We start from the raw sequence: 23880 nt of genomic DNA, 5'->3' as shown, positions 1-23880 counted from the left end.
AACATTGCTTTACTTTTTGTTTTAAAAGTCACTCAAAGTATAGAGTTAAATTCTGTAAAAGTAACTTTACTCTGTATATATTTATATAAAACACATTAAAAATCCTCATCCAGACTTTTTTTGTATGATTCCCACACAAATATATAATCATCCGTGTTATCTTTCCTGCAAATTCTTTTAATTTCAACATAAAATACTAGAAGTGTTGCATCAAAAGATCGCTATCATCAAACACCAATTTAGTTTCTCTGTCGTTATTTAATATCATGCAAAGTTTTTCTCCTTTATTTCTAACCTGAAATCAAATCTGTAGCATCTGTAAAAGGTTTCCATGTCATTTAGGTTCTGTTACTGAAATCATGTGTAACTGTGCAGTTGTTTTTTTATGGTCTGGTTCTGCAATAGTTATTTGTAAGTAAGATCTGTGCTTCTTGGCCAGTGGATTAAAAAATATCCCATAATATTTCCAAACGACATTAAGTAATTAAGACTTTTAAATAAGAATATGTTCTTAGAGAAGATATATATTTATCTTGAAATGTCGTCACGTACAATTGAAACAGTCTGATGCAATTTTGTTATTTTTTCAGCTTTTTCAACAGTGTATTGACCCTGCAGAAAGATGCATTATGGAGGGTACTGCACAGACGTAATTTGAAACCTGACCACACGGGGTCACCAGAGAGCTTTGGCACGCAGCCATAATATTCAAAACGATGTCAAAAGCTGATTTAATATATTATATTCATTTTTATAAAATAAAGTCACCATTTCTTCTTTTGAACAATTCAGAAAGTGATGAAGTGCCTTTTGTTTCCGAAATTTGAATCACTAACACAGACCTTAAAAGACTGGGTGGGACTGAAACCCATTAAGGCTTCTTCCAGGTTTCAATAGGCTGGAGGAGGGTCGCTGTTGTGGGAGGAGGAGCCTGAACAACGTCACACTTCCGCACATCTGGTGCCCAGTCTTTGAACACCATTATTCGTATGATTCATTTCTTTTATAATTATTTGAAAGGGGGTAAAGGACAGATAAACATTATTCTATACACTGTAACAGAGGTTGGTAGATTTATGCAATAACAGGTTACCACTAATAAAAGAGCTATCATCAGGCAAGCTGCTTCAGTGTGTGTATTGAAAGGGGGATTTTATGATATTCAAACATCCACTAGTGAGATTTGTGTAATTAAACTCCAGCAACAGACATTTTGCTGGAGTTTGTGGTTTTGCCACAAATGTGGCAAAACCACAAATGATTTTGCAACATTTGTCAAACTGGGATCAAAACTGTCCTATTGCTCTAACAGACAATCTTTGTTATTTTTCTGTGCCTCCGTTACAGAACCACTGTATTTCACCACCAAGTTATCATGTCTGGGATATGTGTTTGTGTTATTCTGCAGCACAATATAAGTTGCGTCCTTGGAATAAAAAGCCCGCCCTGAAAAAAAAACCTTTCTCTTTCTCTCTTTTTTTTTGTATTTATTTTTTTTTTCTCTTATCCTGCCGTGTTGCAGGTAAAGTTGCCAGGGGTCTGGGTCTGAGAAAGTGGTCGAACCCTCCCACAGTGGGGTGTGTGTGTTTTCTGCTGCGCTCTGGGCTGGTTTCTATTCAAATGTGGGTCAGGGGTGAGGAAGCCTAACGTCATAAGCTTGCAACATGGCGTCCCGAAGGCTGTGAGATGAGCAGGAGGATGGTAAAGAACGCCTGAGAACGGTCCTACCGATGTAAAAAGGTATTTTCAACGCGTTATTTCTCTTCACGGTGGCTTGGGAGTGGACAAACGGAGCTGCTTTGGTGTCTTTATGTTTGGTTCGGCTGCAGGAATCGTAAGGGTATTTTTTTCCCCTCTTCTACGGCGTGCCAACAAAAAAAGAGGGCTCTGCTGCTGGTGGCTGTACATGCTCTACCAGGCTGCTTGGCAGAGCTGTAAACACACCGCGGGTTTGCAAAAACGCGCATCTTGAGTTTTTGGTGCTTAATCGCAGAGCGCGTTGTTTGCAAATATCGTGGGGTTTATTTTCTCGTCGCAAGACTCCCACGAGAGATGCCCCACACACAGGACGGACGGCTGTGCATACCAGATAATTACCGGGGCTGGTTGGCAGAGCGCATCAGCGACGAAAGAAATGATCTCCCTTAGAAACACTGAGATGTTTTCTCCAAGGGTCTTTTCTCCCCCTCTCAGGTTAATGGTCTAAAACGCTCGGAGAAATCTTCTGAATGAAAATGTGATCAATGAAATTACTTGTTTTGGTCGATTCTCGTCATTTAAAAGCCCACAGGACCATTTCCCAAATGGAATTTAAAAGTCCCTCGCTTTGAATTTTACGCACTGCTTTTGGCACAATCACAGACTAATCGTATATGTTGGTGTAAACTGCATTGTTTATATGTAGGTTAAGCTTCCTTCATCTTAGGTAGGGCCAATTAAAATGATTTAACAGGATTTTGTGCGTAGACGATCAACACAATATATAATCTATAGCACATGAAATGTTATTTTCAGGAGCCTTCTCGTTAGACCGATGTGATTTCTAGATTGCATTGTATAGCGTGTTTTTTTTTTCACGGGGCATGCTGTGGGTGTAGCGTTACACTGACCTACAAACTGCAGTGTTTTATGGAAACAGTGGCGCATGACTTGAATTTCCGCGTGCAAACAAATTTCTTTGGCCCAAATCTGATCATTATGTGGTACGTTTGATGCGCTCTTATTTTTAACTTCCAGACTGGGCCATGCGCATTCCAACAATGCATGTGCTCAGGTGTGAAGTGAAGGCAGCTTTGCTCCCAAGGTGATCAGTGTTGTTTAAGTACCAAGGGGCATGGCGATAATAAGGCACAGGAATGTCAGTAATGCGTGTTTGTCTTGAGTGGCTGCTGTTTTTCTGTCTTAGTGTTTTAAAATTTTCCATCTTGCTTCACTTTTTGCTATTGAGTGGTATGCTTGCATATGATTTAACGTGGTGAGCTGAAGTGTAAATATTAGGTAGAGTGTAGAAGTTTTCACTTGTCTGAAGACAGGTTTGTCTGTAAAATGACAGTTGAAATAATATTACTTACTCATTGTTATGTGTTTACCCCACTTGTGTGTGGAAAGTGTTAGTTTTTTGAGTAATGTAAAGATAAGAGTCTGGTAATAGTTTTGGGCATTGCAGTTCTAATATCATTACCATGTATGTAATTAGATTATTTTATTTTATTTTATTTTTTTTTTGACGTAGACTTAAACCAAATTATGTAATAAACGCAGTCGATGTTTATTAGTAGATTTTGCGTGATGTTTTTGTTGTTTTGTTTACAGTGAAGCACTGGGAGTGTAACTATTTGATTTTAGCCAGTTAATTATTCATATATCTGCTTCAGTTGAATCTCTTAAGAGACATGATACTCAAGGCTTGCCATCCAGATGTTGTTTTGTTTCTGTTACTTCATTAAGAGTGATTGGTGGCTATGCTTCGCTCGTTTCCCACAACATAATAACTTTTTCTGCCACTGGTAATATTAGAAATGTGTTTTCATTGTTGATGCAGAAAATAATGCTGACCTTTTCTGTCAGCTGATGGGCAGTGTGCAGCAATACACGGGGGAGGGGCAGCTCCAATCATCTGGGGAAAAAAAAACTCAAATCACTCCAGCACTTTCTGTGGCCTGTCAATAAAAAGATGGTATAAATGTCTTAATGAAAATTTGGACCTTTTGAACCGTTCCAGTCATTCCGACTTTCTCTTATACAGTTAATTAAAAGAATGTCAAAGCTTTAAGATCGGTGTGATTAAAAGTGTATCAGTTTTGAAGTCATGACCTTTGGTAATCTTTGTATTCCTTGACACCAGAAACCAGCCCAGGCCTATTTTCAGCAACCTTTTATCCCTTTTGTTTTCCCCGGGTGCTTGAACCTATAATATGAAGATCCCTATATATTATTTTGGCCGGTTACACCCAGCCAGAGCTGAAGTTCAAATGTTCAGTTGTTTGTCCCGTTAGACTTGTTTATGTTTTTAAACATCAAGGGTTATTAACACATTTTGACAATGGTGAAAATGTAGAAGCCTCTTTGGATCATACAGGGATAAAATGATGCATATATTGTAAAGGCTATAAGCACTAAGCAGTCATCTTCACTGTAATTTCATTGCCCAGCTGTTTTACCACCCATTGCAGTTGCAGTCAGGTAATTATGCGACCTTACAGTGACCTTACAATTAATTCAGACCATTAAAATGACCAAGTCAACTGATCAGTGTGACAAGTTTCATTGATTACTGTATGGGCAACAAATTCTGGCCTGCAGGGTAATGTAAGGCCTGTGTTTGTGTGCCTCATCTGATTCTCTTGATCAGCCGGTTGCCTCACCCTTCTTGTCCCTTCCCCTCCTCAACATGCACTCAGCATCCTGTGTGCAATGCAATCATGGCTTACAGTGGCATGTGTGGGCAGTAAGAAGGCTACTTAGGCTATATGTTCTGCTGACATGTTGGAGGAGGACTTATAGATTGTAGCTGCTCTGCTCTGTGCAGCCTGTTCATAGGCAGTTTGGTTTGTTCAGTGGATAAAACACCTCGGGGCAAGGTTGTTGTTCTTCTTGAAGAATGTGGAATGTATTACTGATAGCCAGAAGGTTATGTGCAGTTTAAAAGTTGGTGGGAGAAGGGGGAGGGCGGTATTTTGTGAAATATTCTCTCCAGCCCGCCTGCTGCTTCTTAGTCCAACCAGAAGGCATCGGGTCGTGTGGGTTTGTTGCTTCTTTTTACAAACCAGGGTGAAGTGGAGAGGTCTTATCTCATCAAGTTTATTGTGTCAAAACAGAGAACCCTTCATCACTTAATCATATCTTCAGTTCTCAGTGAGGTAGTTGATCACCTCACTTCTGTGTGAGAGCACACAGTCATGTATTATGTGTGTTACAGCAGGCTGCCACACAGTTCAATGAAGGTGTAAATAGTATCGTTTCGGTCTTTATTTAATTTCTCCAGGGTCACTTTGGGTGAGCCACGAAATGCAAAAGCGCCACTGATGACGCAGAACAGAGTCGTGCATAAAACAAATCACAAACTGGAGGTTGTTTTTCTCAAAGGGACTGCAGAAAAAAATAAATAAATTCAGTGTTCATTTTAAATCAAGCGAGCTTCTTGCAGATCTAAGCTCTGTCTCAGACCAACTTTTAACTTCTCTCACCTTATTCCAAGAATAAAATCATGTATGGGTTTCTTTATAACATAGAAGGAGATGGGAACATCATTCAAAATGCATTTCGAATAATCATTCATTATTTATAATAGGAGCAGAGGCAACGTCACACCACTGTGTGAGAGCAGGCACCATAAAACAAGGTTTTACTGTTATTGTAAAAAAAACAAAATTATAGCTTAAATATATTATTGTCTTTATCACCTTCTAGTAGCAGTAGCAGAGCTAACATGACTAAACCTCTATATTCCTTAGAGAAGTTAGATCATTACTTTATCGGCGAGATTTCTAAAAAGACTCATTTTCAATATTTTCAAATTCCAGGATGTCCTTTTAGTGGATGGAAGCTCAGATGAAAAACAGAATCATTTTCTTCATTCATCCTGCTTATCTGCTTGAAATCTTGCTTTCTAACTCTCTCTATCTCTCCCATGGTATGAATAAAATGCAGACGTTTAAATTTTTTTTTTTTAATTGCTTCTGATATGCTGCTGACTCCATTTTCAACCACGTCGGTGATGGTGCTCTTTACTCAGTCACTGCTTCTGTGCCAGAGAGTAGAGCTGTCTGTAGATGTGGTGCTATCACTGATTTTAAAATGATTAGATTTTCAAGTTCTGTCAACAGACCATTTAAGTGCTTATCGCTACTACATATAGGAAAGCACATAAAAAATAATTAACTTTATTTATAATTGTGTCTTGAAATGCCTCCTTCAACACTGTAGGAAGTGAGGAGCCATGATCTGACACTGTAGCCCGGTGATGCTGTTTTACCTTTCTTGTTCTATCTTCTTTTCATCATACAAATATTTGTTGATGCACCTTGTTTTTGAGCATAATTTCTGCGTTAACTTGTAAAGGCTTAGATTCCCTGCATTAATAATTCAGAAATACTAGTTATGTTTCCATTTATTTTCAGTTGCAGGTCTTTTGCTTGAATACATGCAGGATTTGTTGTCATCAATTAATATTGGTACATCATCAAATTCTAATGAATATTAAAAATATGAAATTTGAACATTTTCATTAATTGGATATTTTAATCCTTTTATTTCTTCTTTATTTGCAATTAGGATTCTTTTTTTAATGTTCCCTATAGCAATGCTTAAACTAATAGATGTCTGTCAATTCTGTATTATTTGGAAACTGTGTTGCTTTAAGAATGTACAATCTTCCTAAACATGTGCTAGTTTTATAGCTGAGAAATTAGTTCTTTATGTTTTACCACATAGTGGTAGGAGAGAAATGGTGCATAATAACTCTTGTGCTTCCGTTACACTCTGTAAATTTAATTTAGCATGTTTGTTTTGTTTTAGTTTAGCTTTAGAACCTAGTGTCATACAGGTTGGTACCATGCACAGAGTAGCACTTGAGCGGTGCTCTGAGACCATGATCTCCTACTGTAAGGTAATTCCTGAAAGAAAAATGCATGTTGTTCGACTTCTATATTAGAAACCTCACAGCACTGGCACATTTGGGGTTCACTGCAACCTCTGCCCCTCCTTTTCCACTGCGCAGCACCCTGAGCAGGACCTGTTTGTCTGCAGGGAAGCCCATCTGCCTGACTGCAAGAAATCTGACATTGTTTTTACAAAAAGCAATAGCAAATTTAGTTTATGTACTTCCCCCGTCTTTAGCCATGCAGCACCGCTGTCATGTAAATGTTTGGCTCTATTGGTGATCTTGCAACTCTGCAATGTTTTGCTGTTGTAGGCTGTTTAACAGCTGCATCCTGCTCATGGAATTGGATTGATGTGAGGAATTCCAGTAAACAACCAGCATGAAAGGCATTGCATAATTTGGCATGAGGACAAAGTTTTCATTCATGATTAACTTAAAGACCAGGAGTTAAAACACATAACAATATTTTTTAGAATTAGCTTTGGATCATTTCTTCTAATATGACAGAATTTTTAAAAATTAGATAAACTGGGATCAAAGTTGAGTTTGTCGCTGATTTCTGATCGATGGTTTTCTAGAACTTTGACCTATCGATACAAATTTTAGCTGGTATACTGCTGGATGACATGGCTGAAAAACTTACCATGCTATCAATGTTTCATCAGTTGATATCAATAATTCTCTAATGGATTTGTTTTTAAATATTTGAAATACTGCCAGACTGTTAGCATGACCTTTCCTGTTTTTAGCCAGTTTTCACTCCATGCCGTTATGAGGCTTAGTGGCGAAACCTGAAATTGCTGCTGCACAAGTTACTCACCAGGTTATTGCTTGGTAACCAAAGAGTCAATGAGTTGATGCTTAGCTGGCCGCAAGAAGTTGAGCAGCTAAAGCCTTTCCTCTGCCTACATCCCCCAGAATGCTGTGCAGTTCTGGATCAGAGTTCAGTGAATATTCTTTATTTTGAAGAATAAAGAATTATTCTATCAGATGTGTTTTTCATTCATGTTGATCATATGTTTATTATTATATATTGTTATTGATTTATTGTCCAGTCCTATTTGTTACATGATTTCTCATTTAAATCTTGACATATTTCCTGGACAATGTAGATGTTTACATTATCTTTGAAATTTCCAAAACACTGCCGACATTTTCAGAACCAGAATCTTCTGCAGATGGAGGTCCAATGCTCAAAAAAATCCAAGAAAACCATTTTACTGTATTCTGCTTAGACTTCCTGTTATTTGTTCAAAGTTTTGCTCTGTCTCTGTTCTACAGTCTGAATAAAATAGGGATGGTGACATGCTGTTGTCTTTGAAATGGCTTCTTATGTCTCTGAACTTCATCTGACGGCTAACTGATTCTTTAGTTGGTAGCCATGTTCAACTTGAACAGTCTTGTTGATGTACTGATCTGGTGGCATTTCGGTTCTCTGACCGATTGGAGTTTTGAAATGGGGCTGATTAAAATCACCCAATACCAGTGACCAGCCAATTTCTCAGAGGTTTAAGTCCCTTTTTATGAAAGCTAGTGTTTTGTCATCTTCCATAACAACTACTTTTACAATACAGGCTCCTGATTCCCTAAATAGTATACAAAGGAGGTTTTTTTATTATTTTATTTATGCTTTTTATTTGCATCACAGAAATTCTGAATGATGCCATATGTGACACAGCTCAGACAGGTGAACTATTGTGTGTGTGAAAGCAGCATAAAGAAAAAAATAAACTGCAGTATTCCTTTGGGTGCATCTTTGTAACAACAGTAACCAATTTGTAAAACAAGCAGTCAGAACCTGTTGGCTCTCTCTATGCTCGGCTTGTCCAATACGTTCACATCTACTGCTTTTCATTTAGCCCAGAGTTTAAAGATTCATGGAGCAGAAACAGGCTTTTTTCCCTGTGTAACTACAGCTTTTTACCTTGCATGTACTGCCCCTTTCCTGATACCACCTTATTTACTTATTTATTAGCGTAAGCTCAGATGTAAAGGTCCGAAGATGGACCTTTATGGATGCTCCTGCCTTTAGCCATTTGCAGCACATACTGCATACATGTAAATGTAAACAATGGTTTACATTTACACTACAAAGCCCATCTGTTGCATTTAATCTCCCCATTGTTTCACCTGTGAGAGAAGTGAAAGTCTGGCTTTTGCAGCTTCCATGAGTCCTCAGCGGTTTGGCCTGTGCCCATGCAGCAAGGTCAGCCATGTTGAAATGGCTCTGAGGTGGTTGCCTGGTGTTTGTATTTCAAACTGGCTTTGCACCATCCCCCCTGCCCCCTCCCCCACTCCCTCTGCCCACCAGCATATTCCTCTTTCTGTGCGTTGTCAGCGTGCGTGTGTTTAAGTGCTCCGTGTTTCAGGGCACACACACATAGACCGAAGTCTTTTTGCTCCTGTACATGATTGGCTCACCAGTCTACATGTCTCTGCCACTAATCCTTTTTTGTGCAGATTCTGAGCGTCAAAGGCGGCTCGTTGTTGGGCTGCTGTTTAATGTAATCAGAGTGAACGATAGTCATCCAGGTTGAGTGTTTTTAAATTCTCAATCTTGCTCTCTGTCTGTTGTGAGTTGATGACCTTTCACAATGCTAGGGTGTGTTTTGTTATTGCGCCAGAGGACTTTGCCTCACCTCTGCCTTAACTCTTTGCTCTCTACCCCCCTGTTCAGGAGATTACTGCTGCAGCCCACTGCTCCCTCATTCACCTTTGTTGCATGAACACTCACTCTGTTAGGTTTGCTTACTTGATTTTTAATCCAGAAAGTCCTTGTAGGAGAAAAGGGAGCATAAAGACGAGCTGTAAATGAGGTCAAACCTGATCATCCACGTCTCTGGAGTAACCAGTTTAATTCAGAGGTGGCTGATATTTATACACTGCTTGGGGCACTTAAAGGCTCTCTGGTTAAGTCATGAATCAACACATGGGTATGCCAACCAAATTACCTCTGTCTACTTTGTGGTAAACATCCATGTCAGCTCATCTCCTCATCAGCAGACTTCTGATAGAGGTCAAGGTTGAATCATTTGACATGACGTTGCCTCCTCTATCATTAGGCCTTAGTGTTTTAAAAGGTTAACTCTGCAGGGAAGGTAAGCTGATCATGTGTCTCTACAAGAGCAAAATGCCCCCTGGTAAGTTGCAGTCCAAGTCCAAGGCTTACTTTGGATCTTATGTGGTGCCAGAGCAGGTCTTATTTCTTCTCCTGATCAGTGATCATGCCATCTGTCAGCTGACATGCCAGCCATTGCAGAAGGATTAAAAACACAGGACGTGCTTTTGCAGGCTACATCTTGCAGGATTAACTTTCTAATGATTCATCTTTATTAGCATTTTTGTTCTTTGACATTAGAGCACAGTCAGCTGGCGTTTCATCCCAACTGATTTAGCTTCTACTCATGAAACTAGTGGCATTTGTTCATTGTTGCACTTCGGGTAAACACTTAAGGCGATAACGATTTTTCTTTCTATTGCAAGAAAGAAAGACATCTCTGGTGATTTTGGTCACCAGAGGTTGGCTGGTGACTGAAATCAATTGATTTCCACCTTGATCCAGCCTGCCTGATTACCAGCCAGATGAGTCTTTCTGATTATAAATTGCATCATGCTGCTATTAAATCTCGCTGACGGTGCTCTTCAGTGTACAAGGTGTTAGCAAGGGAGGAAAACTTAAACTTAAACATGTTCAGTGTCACTAATGTGTTTAAGAAAGAAACCAGAAGAAACAGAGAAATGAAAAAAATTGATAAAAAGAGCAAACTGTAACTTCTATGACTTGTAAAAGATTGTCAGGTTGTGGGAGAGGAAGCAAAACTTTAAACTGATAACAGAAAGGCTGATGGGGATACATCAATGTTGCCCTGTGTTTCCTTTGAAAGCCCAGCCTCTGCTTGTCATGGATTATACTGGATCAAAAAAATGGCAGCCATTTTAGAAATCTATGGTTACAAGAAAGATAAAAATTTTCCATGCAATACACTCAGACAAAGTTTTAGCCATTTTTGCTGGAATAATAATGCTTACTGCCAAAATAAGGTGCTAAAGCCAGATTAAAATGGTTTTATGGTTTATGGTTTTAACAGTTTATTAGAAGTGAAAACTTCTAATAAACTGTGTTATTGTAACTTTCAGTATGTGTTGTATGTGCACCAGATATAAGGAATAATATTTCAGCTCTGTCTTTGGACTTACAAGTTATCAAGTCTGACTTTTGATATCAGCGGCTGTTGTATTTACATCCTCCCAAATGAAATTCACTCATTTCCACTTTCGAATGCAAGAATAATCCACCATTATTTGGTGAGTCTAGAATGCTGAAGAGTCATTCCAATTGCTTAGATTGTGGCTCTTGCAAGAAAATTCAATCTTCCACAGACGGAGGTCCTATGATGGTGCAGGTCTGCTGTGATATGTCTGTTTTTCTGGCCAGCATCATTAGAACATGGAGCTGAGACTACATGTATCCCACCCTAACTGCATATAGATCAGCAGTAATCCATTAGCAGCCCCCTGGAATCCAGCCGGCATGGCGCAGCACTGAAGGGGCCAGGGGGAGAGTGTAGCTGAGTGGGAGATGGGGGAAGGAGGGAGAGCGAGGGATGAGAAGAAGATGGAGGTGGGGGAGGGCTTTTTTTTTCTGCTCCTGCGCTGGTTTCTCTGCTCTGGTCCCAGCCCCCTTTTAATGTCGGCCTGCAGGAAAAGCCTCTTGGATCCCCCCGTAAAGCATGCAGAGGTGTGTGTTTGTTAAAAGAGACTTGAATGATATATGGCTTCCTGGCTGGCATCTTAGCAGAGGCCCTCTTTTCTCCTGCAGCACTCTCCTCCATTACTGCCTGCAGGGTTGAGAGCCATAGACCCCCTGAAGCAGGTTCTGTGATTAACAGATTTGGATTATGTATCCCAACATGTCTGATTGACATTAGGGACAGCTTGGTTTCATTCCCAGAGACTCGGTGGTGAGGGTGGGAAGATAAAAGAGGAAACGATGTGTTGCTCAGAGCAGACGGGGGAAGGGAGGAAGACCATGAGGAGCAGTGTCACAGCAGATGAGGCAAGCCAAGGCGTGGACCTGAGAGTAATGATTACTTCAGCTGATTGTATCAGCCAGTCAGACTGTGACGGACCACAGTTTACAATTCTAACCTTGTTGCACTTAAACCTTGTTCAATACTGCCTGAAAGGCTTGCATTCTTCCTACGTTATCAACAATTGTTTTTGTTTTCTTTCTGTTTTTTTCCAGTCTAGTATATTTTACTCTTGCGTCATGGTCAGAATGTTATTTTTGAGTCTGAATTTTTTTCTTTTCTGATTGAAAATATGTCTGAATTGAAGTGGTATTTTTTGTGGGGGGATGATTTATGTGCTTCCTGAAGGTAATACTGCACAAGGAATTCCCCTGGGAACTGCAGAAATATTTTTTTTTCTCCTCTTGCCATTTTAATGACAAAAGACTTGACATGCACAGATTAGCTATACTATTATGACCACTGAAAGACTAAGGAAGATTGTATTTGTTGAAACAAAACAAAAAAACAAGTTCTGCTGGTTAAATCTACATCATGAGTTCTAATTGGCATTGCTTTGAAAAGTGCACCAACCTAAATCCCAATCACATTTTTTGCCTACCAAAACAATAGGTAAAAGGTTTTACTCTTAAATCTGCTGAAAGTTGATTCAAAGATCATAAACAACTTTAAAGCCATTTTACAGAACATTTCAAGCAAGGATAATTGCATCTTTGCAGATTTTCTTCTGAATGAAAAATAATGAAAGCAAAAAAATCTCTTTAGTGACCTCCTACTGCTACACTAATCAAAGTCACATAACACATGTATTTAATGAAAGCTAATAATAAACTAAACTATTAACTTAAAATCTTCTGCTTTTAATGAGGTGGCTTCCTGCAGCGTTCAAATTAATGCATGTTGTGTGTGAAAGGTTCTACGGGAAATGAAGAAATCAGATATAAAATGACATATTAAGGTACAGCGTCACTGTAATTAATTTGATCTGTTAAGCTTTTTCCAGAATTTGAAGGAAAAAAATGTACATCAGTGCTGTAGATCTGTATTTGTCCAGGTAGTTTATACTTTACCTAATGAGCAACAAGTCGTACAAATTGTAATTCAGATTCTCTTTAGTGTTCCTTAAAACAATACTACATCAGTTGTTTTCATGCTAATAACTTGACAGAAAAGCTGGTATGTTTTCCAGAAGTTATGCAACTTAAAGCTCCTGTTGCCTAGAAATGCTATAGATGAGCTTGAGAGCGTCTTAACGGTACTAACTAATTTAGCAATCAGATATTCTTAAATCTACATGCTAAAACCAATCGTGTAAGCCTGAAGTTCAACCCAACCCTTAGCCCGTATCTCTGCTCTTAATAGTTCAAAAACATTTCTTGGTTATGCATTTTAGGAATGGCCTGTCGCACTGCATCACTGTAAATGATAATTCAGATGTCACAGGACGAAAGATGAACCACATTTACCTTTAACCAAATCAATTTAAAAGAGATTTGAGACAAAACTGCTGTCTATAGGCTGTTTGTTTTTTCTTTCTACCGTTTACTTTTTTGATGTGTCCTGGTAATGCAAATGTTTGCTTTTTACTTTTAGGCTTATTTATTTAAGAAGAATCCTCTCTTTCCCTGTTGTGAATTATGAAAGAGAATCTCTTGGTTGGCACAAGGTTAAAATGGTGAATTTTCACACGCATTTACGGCTTGAGTAAAGCAGCATTTATCTGCATTTCTGTTTAATCTCTTAATTCTCCATGCTCTGAATAATGGGAGCTCATTTTACCAGTGTGCCCAAATCCTACAGAACCTGTTAATCGAGTGCCAAAGACAGACTTGCTACCAGAGGCTAGATCCACTGCCACTAATATAGAAGTTGTTTTGCATGTACTGCATAAAATTGGTGAAAGCCACGGTTTAGTCAGAAAAAGTTCACCGTGATACATTGTAGGTAATCAGTGAATGAGATTTACTTGTCCTAATTCCATAAATGAGGGCCTCTTTGGAGGATCAAGTAGTGGTGTCCTTGTCTTTGAGCCACACCCTCCCCCTCCCCTTTTGCCCGGGCTCTTGTGTAGTTTTACCTGCTCAGGTGTCACCTAATCCTTCCCCCCGGCCCTGCTGTGCTACCGACCCCCACCCTCAGACAATGGGGCTGGACTGACATTACCATGACCTAATGGAGACGAGAGTGATGCATGTTTCCATGGAGGGCACCCCACAGAAACTAGAGTTTCTCTGGTAAAATAGGAAAAACAAGGTGAGAGGAGGAACTTGAGGGAAATGGTTACCTTAGCCTTTTCTTCTCCCTCCACCCCTTTTGGCCTTTGTGCGAAAACAGCAGCAGTGTGCACAATCAGAACTTGATCCTTGTAGGGTAGCGATTTGTTTAAAATAGAAGAGGAGGAGGACTACTTGGTTCCAATTTCTCTACTGCCATGTTTTCTGGCATCTGGTGTTACTGCAGATATGCCGATCAGAAGGCTGTCGCCGATTTCCAATCTGCAGGCTTTGTAAAGCTTTGGTCTGCTGCGTCCTATTTTGATAATATGCATAAGATGGCTCGGAAAACTTTTCATTTTCTACGTTTCCTATAGTATGATCATTATTTATTTACAACAGAAGCTGTCACTGTGAAACGTGTTACTTTTTTTTTTTTTTTTTAAAGAACATACCAATTACAGAATTGACACTTTTGTACTGCTTCAGCAACTTTTGCAAAACTTGAATTATTAAAAGCTTGTCAGCTTGTCTGTTTCAGAAAATTTAGGTAATTCACTCTGAAATTTCTTAAAGGCTACCAATATTTCCAAGTCTAGGATGTTGCTTGACAGAAGTTGAAATCTAAAGGTAAAACAGGAGCTTTGCTTCACTATGTTCAACCTTCTTATATTTTGAATGATTGTCTCTCACTCTCCTTGGCCTTAATAAAACAGACATGTCAATAAAGAAATCAGCTTTCTTTTTAAATGGCTTCCTATCATTTAGTTTTAAATGAATTAAGTGAGAAATTAACAACTTTGAGTACACATAGTAACTGCATCCTCACCAAATGTTGTCAGTGCATCCTCACTGTGTTTTAGCCTGGTGCATTCAGTCATCTATTTTTTTTTTATTTATATATAAACATATATATTTTTTTAAAGATTTCCACTTGCCAGTAACCAGGCAGTGTTCATCGAGCTAAAAATCAATTTCTCAGTGCATCACTTCTGGTAACAATTACTTGAACTGAGAATCCAGCTAGAATTGCTCGCTAAAATTATTGTTTTAAAGATGCAAGGTCATGAAGAAATGTACCTTGATTACAATGCGAGTCATATAGATGGTAGCGCTCGCCTTTAAGATGCAAACTTGAGTGTAGAATGCTTTCTAGGCAGCAGTTTTATTATTTGACTGGTGTAGCGGTTGGCACAGTTGCTTCACAGTATGAACCCCAGATTGGTTTCTGTATATTTTACAACTGCCAACTATGAATTGCTCTTGATAAAGATTTACATCGTGACAGATGCTCGACAATTACTGTGCTGGTAATTGTTCACATTGTGGCACTATCCAGTAAATGAATGAGTTGTGCACTGTACATTTTATGTAGACCTAACGTAAAACATTAACATGATTTTCTTTATGCAATGTGCTTATTTCGGCTTAAGACTCAATTCTATTCAAATGCATTTCCAGCCTGTGAAATAAACAAGTACATGTGACTTAATGTCTGGTCGTTAAATAAATATGTTTGCACTGAAATGAAAACATGAAATAAAAAAATACAACGTCAAATGGGAAACACAAATGTAGACATCCTGTAAATGTTATAATTTTTATGATCATGAGATCAGGGCCGTGTTTTATTTTCATGTGGATTGATGCAACATTAGCCGTTAGCTTGGAGAAGCAGCAAATGACACACCGTGCGGTTTTGGCGTTCTTTCACAGCATGAACAGATCACGTTCCAACTCAAAGGAGGCGCTGTTTAGCACAAATTAACAGTTCAAGCAAGTGAATGGATCATTTTAATGTACTCATCCCAGAGATTCAGTTCACTCAAATGAACTGTTGTTCCTGTTACTGCAATACTGACGCGGGAGTAGAAGACGGACGACTTAGCTGTCATTCACTGCTGCATGTCTTTAAATGTGCGAGAGCTAACCCTCTTTTCTCTCTGTTTCAGCTTTAGGTGGTGCACGTGTAGGAAGACAGAGAGAGAAGGAAGGAGGAAATGGAACTGCCAAATCATGCCAAACAACTGCTACTGCAACTCAACCAGCAGAGAGCCAAGGGATTCCTCTGTGATGTCATCATTGTGGTGGAGAACGCTCTCTTTCGCGCCCACAAGAACATCCTGGCAGCCAGCAGCATTTACTTCAAATCTCTGGTCCTCCACGATAACCTTATTAACCTCGACACGGAGATGGTGAACCCCTCCGTGTTCAGACAAGTCCTGGACTTTATCTATACTGGAAAGCTCCTGTCGTCGTCAGACCAGAGCAGCGAGCAGAACTTCAGTGCCCTCTTGACCGCAGCCAGCTACCTCCAGCTACATGACCTCGCTGCTCTGTGCAGAAAGAAGCTCAAGCGGAGTAGTGGGAAGCCCCTACCAGGAAAACCCTCCACCCCAGGTCCACTCAGCCGCTTGCGCCTCAACAACCAGCGTCTCTCCTCTTCTACCCCTGCTGGTCCCAACAACCACTATCCTCCGACCCCTTCTGATGCCGACCAACCACAGCCAGATGAAGGCCTTCGGGACAAACTGTCAGATGATGAAATGTTTGTTGGGAGCTCTGGGAAAACTGGGAATGGGGGAAATGGCAGCAGTAACGGTAATCTCAGCAGTGGGGCAAGTGCTGGAGAGCCAGATCTTGGGTTAGATCTGTCCAAGAAGAGTCCTCACTCTGCTGGCACAGCCACTGATGCCCTCAGCCCACACAGCAACTCCCAAGAATCCCCGCAATCTGCCTCAGTATCCACAACCAACAGTGCCTCGTTGGATGACTCCTCAACCACCCTGCCAGGTGTAGACACATGCATCTCAGAGAACATGGAACTAAATTCCTCCAAGACGCCAGATGACTCCCTAAACCAGCCCGAGGGCCCGCCACCCCAGAAAAAGACTCGACATGCTGCTCGTAAGAACGAATGGCCCAAAAAAGAGGCATTAGGGTTGAAGTCTGAAGAACATGACAGGCCTTTGGTCAACGGAGTGATTGTAGGTCCTAAAGACGGCCGCTCCTCTGGTGCTGGTGGAGGCAGTGGTAACAGCTTTGCATCTGACCAGTCCTTCCAGTGCAAAGATGAGGAAGAAGGGGGAGAAAATGGCCAGGACCACAGTGAAGAAAGTGGTCAGAGTGATGGAGAGAGTGCAGGAGGTGGAGGAGGAGCAGGAGGCGGACACCATAGCGCCAACTATGTGTACCGGCAGGAAGGTTTTGAGCCAGCATTTGGGGACAACCTCTATGTGTGCATTCCCTGTGGTAAGGGCTTCCCCAGCTCTGAGCAGCTCAACGCTCATGTGGAGACCCACACTGAAGATGAGCTCTACATCAAAGAAGAGGGAGGGACCTTTGTGAAAGAAGAGGATGAGGAGGAGGCGGAGGATCTCTCTGCCCCTGTCGGTCCCTCCAGCTTTGCCTCCGAAACGCGTCCCTTCAAGTGTACCGTGTGCAGCAAGAGCTACAAAGACCCCGCAACTCTGAGGCAGCACGAAAAGAGCCACTGGCTGACCCGGCCCTTCCCCTGCAACATTTGTGGAAAAATGTTCACCCAGAGGGGAACCATGACGCGCCACATGCGTAGCCACCTGGGCCTCAAGCCATTCGCATGTGAAGAGTGCGGCATGCGGTTCACACGGCAGTACCGCCTAACGGAGCACATGCGAGTTCACTCTGGGGAGAAGCCGTACGAATGCCAGCTATGCGGCGGGAAGTTCACCCAGCAGCGCAACCTCATCAGTCACCTGAGAATGCACACCTCACCCTCTTAGAAACGCATCAAGCCAAAGAACTACAGGAAGAGAGAAAAAGGAACATTTCTCCACCTTTTTTCCATCTCAGAAGCAAAGAAATGCACACACAACATACACACAGTTCTTGAATCTGATTCCAGTTTACGACACCCTGGCTGAGTGAACGGTGTAGCTGCTTGCCACAGTGCGCTCTCTTGGTGACGGTGGGATCCCATTGATGCAAGGATAGGGTCATCGGTTATAGCGAATGACAAGTGCTCGCCTCTCAGGAGTTTTTCGAGGGACTATTTACTTGCGTCTCTCTCCAAAGTCACAAAGCCATGGTGGAGAGGCACAGTTGGTTAAATGTGAATGTGGGCACCTCGTACCCATCAGCCGCCTTCCTCTCTTCATGGTTTAAGCATTAAATCTTAAGAGTTTTTTCCCCACTGTTCCTAAAACAACTTTTGACCAAAAAGAAGTAGGTGCAAACAAAACTGGCAATAATTCAGCAAAAAGAAAATTTTTACCCTGACAGCTTTATATCCTTTATGATGTTGGTGATGCTATATGTATGAAAGAGGAGGGGTAACTGGGTATGGGACCATCTCTGTGCTTTACCTGAAAGTCTAGAAAGAGGGAAAGAAAAGCTTTTCTCAGGAGGACATGTTTGTTTGTAGAAGATAACAAATACTCTGTGTCCTCTCTGTGGCTGTTTGCATTGATGTAGACGAGAGTTTTCATTCAATTTTGTTTCTTTAGATTTGCCTGCTAGAGCTCCAAGGAAAGAAGCTGGAAAGAGAAAACCCCTTGTGGTAGTACTCATACTTTAAAAGCTTGTCATGTTTCAGTGAATGTTTTAAACTGGAAGGTCTTGGGATTTTTCTGGTCAAGTGCGGGTGGGGGTCGGGGTTGTTGGGCAGGGAGGGAGGTTTAAAGGGGTGTTTTAAACCTAATGCTATGTTCAGTGGGTACGTCATATTTTTCTGTATAGCTTTCCTCCCCTTGGAAAAAAAAAAAAAAAGAAGTCTATTTATATATAGGCTTGTGACCTCGCTACCTCTGATTACTCTTTTGAACTCTGTCGATTTAGTTAAAAGTTGCTTATGTAATTAATTGTAAAAAGTGTGTAGATTATGTAACTTCTCACCCAATGCTTTAACCTGCCCATCTCTCAACACAGGTTTTTGACGCTCATAGATTTTACACATTCTGATTGTCTCTAGCTAATATTTGTACTCGTCAAGATATAACTTCTCTTTTTTTTTTTTTTTTTTTCTTTTTTTATGTTTTTGGGACCCAGGTCACCGTGGCCCCCAATTCAAAGTGTACTGTAGCGTCCAGCCTGGAGCAAATAGTGGTTCGTTGGTTAGTTTTAGATGTATAGTGTTCCAAAGATCTTATGAATGTTGAGGAGAACTGAACTAACTAACAAACATTGCTAGACAAGTTCATAACCAAAGTTTTTAAAAAAAAGATGTACTTAAGATATATAGCATACTAAATTATTTCTCTTTTGATTTCTTTTATTGCTGTATAAAACAAAATAAGAATTATCTTCTAAAGTGCAGACAAAGAAATCCACTCTTTTTGTGATTGTTTTGGCCAATAACTCTGAGGTTCTGGTGATGGTTCTGGTGGTTTTGCAAGGAAAAGCTTGTGCTGATTGGTGGGCTGGTGGGGATGTAAACACTTTACCACCTGATGGGGTTCTGGAGTGACTGGTAAAGTCTAAGACATGTTCACTGAGCATGTTTATCCCATTTCTGTTATTTTGTTTGTATCCAGAGTCCTTATCACTTTATATTCTCTGACTTTTAAAAGCAGGACTTGATGACAGTTTGTGTTCTGTTCAGACCAAAAAAAAAAAGAAAAAAAAAAAGAGTAGGATCTATAATCAGAATTTTAATGTGAAGTTTAAGTTACTCAAGTCTTTTCAATTTCTCTGAGCCGAATTTGTGAAAACCTGTCATTTAAAAAAAAGGAGAAGCAGAGATGCACTGGACAGCTTTATAGTTATATCACTAAAGATGACTTAAGTTATTTTAAACTGTTGTTGATGTACATCTCTCATGAAACTTTTAGATGTACCTCAACAACAGCAACCAGAGACTGGCTCTGGGTCACTTCGCCCCTCCGCTAATTTGTACCTCAATTTCATCTCTTCCTGTGTATCTGAAGCTGATAGTTCACGCTGTGATTTCAAAAACCTGACTGGACTAGAACAGGTCAGGCTGTGTGAACGTGATACATCATCCTGATAGTAATCCTTATCATACTGTAAGAAGTCTGTGTGTGCAATTAATTACGAGAGCAGGGTAACACAAACACTAGTATCAATCCGACAATGCCTGGACTACAAGCTGCAGGCCTTAACTCTTTCAAGCTCTGAAAAGGAGAGGAGTATGCAGAAAATGAGACAGCTGTGTAAGCGCTGATGACTGCAGAAAGGAGGACAGTAATAAGTTAGTTCTTTCTGCAATCAAACGTCAGAATTTTCCCAGGAAACGTCTGAGGTACAATATTTTACATTGTACCTAAAATATTTGTTGTGGGGCAGCTTTGGTTATACGCCTGCAAAGTTGTATTTTGTTTCAGAAGGGAAATCAATTCCACATTTGGAATCGAGTTTTGAACTATTAGACATTTTTTATTTTCACTTCAAGTTGTGAATTATTTCCAGAAAAAATGGTTATAAATCTACCGGCATCTCAATGTAATGCCTAAGGTTCTTGTCCCTGTTTGGGTCACAACCAATAAATCAATAAAGATCAAAACTTCAAATGTACAAAATGGCGAAGGGGCGAATTATTTAGTACTCGTGGGGAATGGCTTGTTTCTTGTTTGTCTGTTTCTCTGCTCAGTGTATCCACTCTGAAAACTCTCACTGTGGATCATTAACCTTCACTACAAGTTTTTGTTATAGGCATTCCTCTGTAATGTTGAATTTTAACTACCCTCTTGAGTTGATATTTTTTGGTAATACTTCCTTCATCCTCTTGTTAAGGTTCTGTGAAATGTTTTTTCCAGCGTTGCAGCTGAAGCTCCGTTTGTAGGTACCTGCATCCTGGACTCCCAGAGTTGTTTCCTAATTTAACATTGACTTTCTTGTTGTTCTGCATGGTACATGGGAATTTTTCACACTCCCCTCCCCTCTTCAAACAACAAACATGTTATTTATCACCTGTGACCTCTCTTGGCTAAAGAGGGAGTCCTCAATGCATTGCCTTCAAACGTTATTGTACGTGTCAGCACTAGGTGCACTGCAGCACGATGTCTGTAATGCAAAAGGTGTTTGTACATTATCTTTAGCCATCTCTGCAAAGATTTTTTTTTTTTTGCAGCTGCATTTAAATGCTTGCTTGTTTGTCAAAACGAAGAAAAAAAAAACTCCAAACTGTGACCATACTACTACTATTACTACTAGTACTACTACTCTTCAAGTACTTCAGGGATTGTTCTGCGTGTGTGAACACAGGCTTTCAGCTACATTTGTTAGATAAAGCATTGTATCAGTTTCTCTGTATTTTAGACTTTGGAGAAGCAAAAAAAAAAAAAAAACACTAGTTTCATATTAAGATGAATAGGGGGGAATCTTTTTCAACTAACACAAAAAGCCTTGACAAAAGGCGAGGCAGCTCAAAACAAAGTCTACATTTTTAGTTAGTTACACAGTACGTGCAGAAATGGGTGCAAAGTTGTACAAAAAAAAACTTAGAAGAAATAATAATTAAAAAAAAAAGCTCATACCCAAATTCACAAACTATTTTTTAAACCAAAGCACATTTGAATGATTATGGAACCATGTGTGGCTCTAAAAAATAATAAAAAAAAAAGAAACATATGTATTTATCTCATTGTTTACATGAACTTTTACAGTTTTACAGACCTCACTCGAGGCTCGGCCAGTCAAAGATTTTTACTTTACGTTTTCTCATGTGTGCGTGTGTAATTAAGACGCTTTTCCACAGACGTTGCTGCCAAAACAGAAGCATAGCATTAAACATGGGGTGAACTGCTGCATATTCAATTAGGGGGAGGGTGTGTGGTGTCTCCTCCCTGCCAGCTGGCTTTGGGGTGACCCTGCACCCCGTTCTCCTGCCCTCTGGCCCGTCTTCAGATGGGACTTCAGGGAGTGGTGGGGGAAGTGGGCAGTGCATCTTTGACGTATTAATCAAAAAGGCATTGTTGGTCGGGGTCTGTTAGCTTAATGTTGTCTCTGTGTTTACCCAAACAAGGTCAAGGCGTTACTTCTCTGCTTAAGCCTTTCTAAATGGCCATCTTACATGGTACACCTCTTACCGGCCGCTGTCTTTAAAACCCTTTCGGAGAATGTAGCACGATTTGTTTTTTTTTTTTACTTCTTTCTTTTTGTTCTTTGCATGTAAACGGGCTCATCAGGTAGTCTTAACTGTGAATCTTAATTGTTTTTGTTTCATACTTTACACTTTTCCTGTATTTTGTGGACAAAAGCAGCACAAACCTCTGGCTGGCCGAGCCTCAAACAACATTGGCGCAAACACTTATTGACAGTGTTCTGTTTTTGTTTTGTTTTTTTCTTCTGGTTTTTATTTTTTAATCAAATGTCTATTGTCGGTGATGAATGTATTTATTTCCGGGGCCTGCCTTCACCTCTCTAAAGAATTTTCTCAGTGTGTGAGACTGAGGTGGAGGCGGGACCCCCTTTCTTTTTTTCATTGTTTTTGTTTTGATGACTTTCAAGCTGAATCTTAAATGAGACTCAAACATAGCCATTAACCACAATCTGTGAAGACTTTTTTGTGTGTGGGAGAGCTGATGTATTTTTTTTTCCAACTTAAAACAAAATGGTCTATGGCATTTACACCTGACAGTCTGTAGAGTTTTTTTTTTTTTTTTTTTTCAATTTTCATTTGTTTAATTGAGTGGGATTTTTGCCCCACATTGTCTTGAGTTCTCACTAATTGGACACAGAGGGGACGTGAACTTTGACCTCCTCCTATGTGTTTGTCTGTGGACCTGAGCAGGATGCTGTTGCTGCCTGTGCAGAGCGGAGGCTACTGTATGTTTTAAAACTTGCTCTCCCTGGGTGTTGCCATGATGCTGAAGAAAATAAAACTATATAAAGCAGAAACATGCACACAATTCACGTTTTTCCTCTTGAAAATTAAGTCTCTTGTCTTAAACTTCCATCTTTTTGTTTTCCAGTGTCTCTTATCTCCACTTTAGCATATATGTTTTGTTTTAGAAATGTTGGATGAGATAGCTTTACTAAGTGCACTTTGTATGTTTTCTAAAGCTTCTGAGAGAACTCAGAGGCTCTCATATCAGCTCCGATTTACCTGACGGTTTCTTCTTTCTCTTCTTACCTCATCATTATTGTTTGCTAATACTAACTAAAACCCATATCATTATGCAGTGTTAGAAAAGCTTTAAAATGACACATGAAGCAGGAATCCCCTCTGAGAGAGTGTGCAGTTCTTTCGTTGCTCTTTAGCTACTTTTGCGATCCACCTTTTTCTTTTATTGGTGTTATCATGAAGGGGCTGTTCTGTCCAGTTATTTTGTAAGTGATCCTTACCTTGGCAGGCTGAACCGACCAAAGCTAGTTTATAAAACAGCCTTTGTGCTATTAAACCCTGTTTTAAGCTTTATTGCCCCTTGCTTTATCTCGGATACACCTGACGCCTGCTTCGAGCCCTTTTGGTTCTCTGTAATCTTTACTGCACAGAGGCCTCTATACTCTGCTCTGCTGCATTTTTCAGTGTTTACTGTACCTCCAGTGACACCAAAATACCTCAAAAACTTCCAGTGTTTACAGACAAATGCTGTCTTGCCATTACATTTATACTGTTTTGTTTTTCTTGCCGTCCATCTGTAACCAAAAAGAGTTTATAGAACCGTATTTTCATACAAAACATTTTCTTTACATATTTCTATGAGTTTATTGCACACTGTCACCTTGCTGTGCACTACATTCACAGACGGACATAATTAGCTGCTAAATGTAAAGTCAGTACTTGAGGAGTTGACTGCTGGAGCTGGGTAGATCGAGCTTTCTTGCTGGTTTTCTTCAAGCCTCTCAATAATGTATCAGGATCTATGGGGCTGAGAGGCTCTGGAATGGACCTGTAGGGTCTTTGCTGTTAAATAATTAAAAGGGCAAGAATCCCTTCTCCTTTGTCAAACACGCATCTCATGCAAAAGGTGCACACGCCCAGGTGCGCTTTTTTTTTTTGCCATGTGTTAATGCAGACCTCCTTCAACGCAAACACGGATGCCACTGTCTAAGTCTGCAAGTGTGGCCTCTAAAACCATGCGCACACACCACCAGT

At 40.1% G+C, this 23880-nt stretch overlaps 1 protein-coding gene across 1 annotated transcript; it reads left to right on the top strand.

Annotated features, from left to right (window-relative positions):
• The first annotated feature begins 1649 nt into the window (after nt 1–1649).
• On the top strand, nt 1650–23060 carry hic2 (hypermethylated in cancer 2). The gene is made up of 2 exons (XM_055039542.1): nt 1650–1740; nt 15797–23060. Exon 2 carries the CDS (start codon nt 15845–15847, stop codon nt 17603–17605), a length of 1761 nt encoding a protein of 586 aa, XP_054895517.1. The 5' UTR covers nt 1650–1740; nt 15797–15844; the 3' UTR covers nt 17606–23060.
• Nucleotides 23061–23880: the final 820 nt, after the last annotated feature.

This window comes from Poeciliopsis prolifica, unplaced genomic scaffold (assembly GCF_027474105.1).
Source record: "Poeciliopsis prolifica strain line A6 unplaced genomic scaffold, Auburn_PproV2 SCAFFOLD014, whole genome shotgun sequence".
Taxonomy (NCBI): Eukaryota; Metazoa; Chordata; class Actinopteri; order Cyprinodontiformes; family Poeciliidae; genus Poeciliopsis; species Poeciliopsis prolifica.
This window is presented reverse-complemented; position numbering and strand designations above follow the sequence as displayed.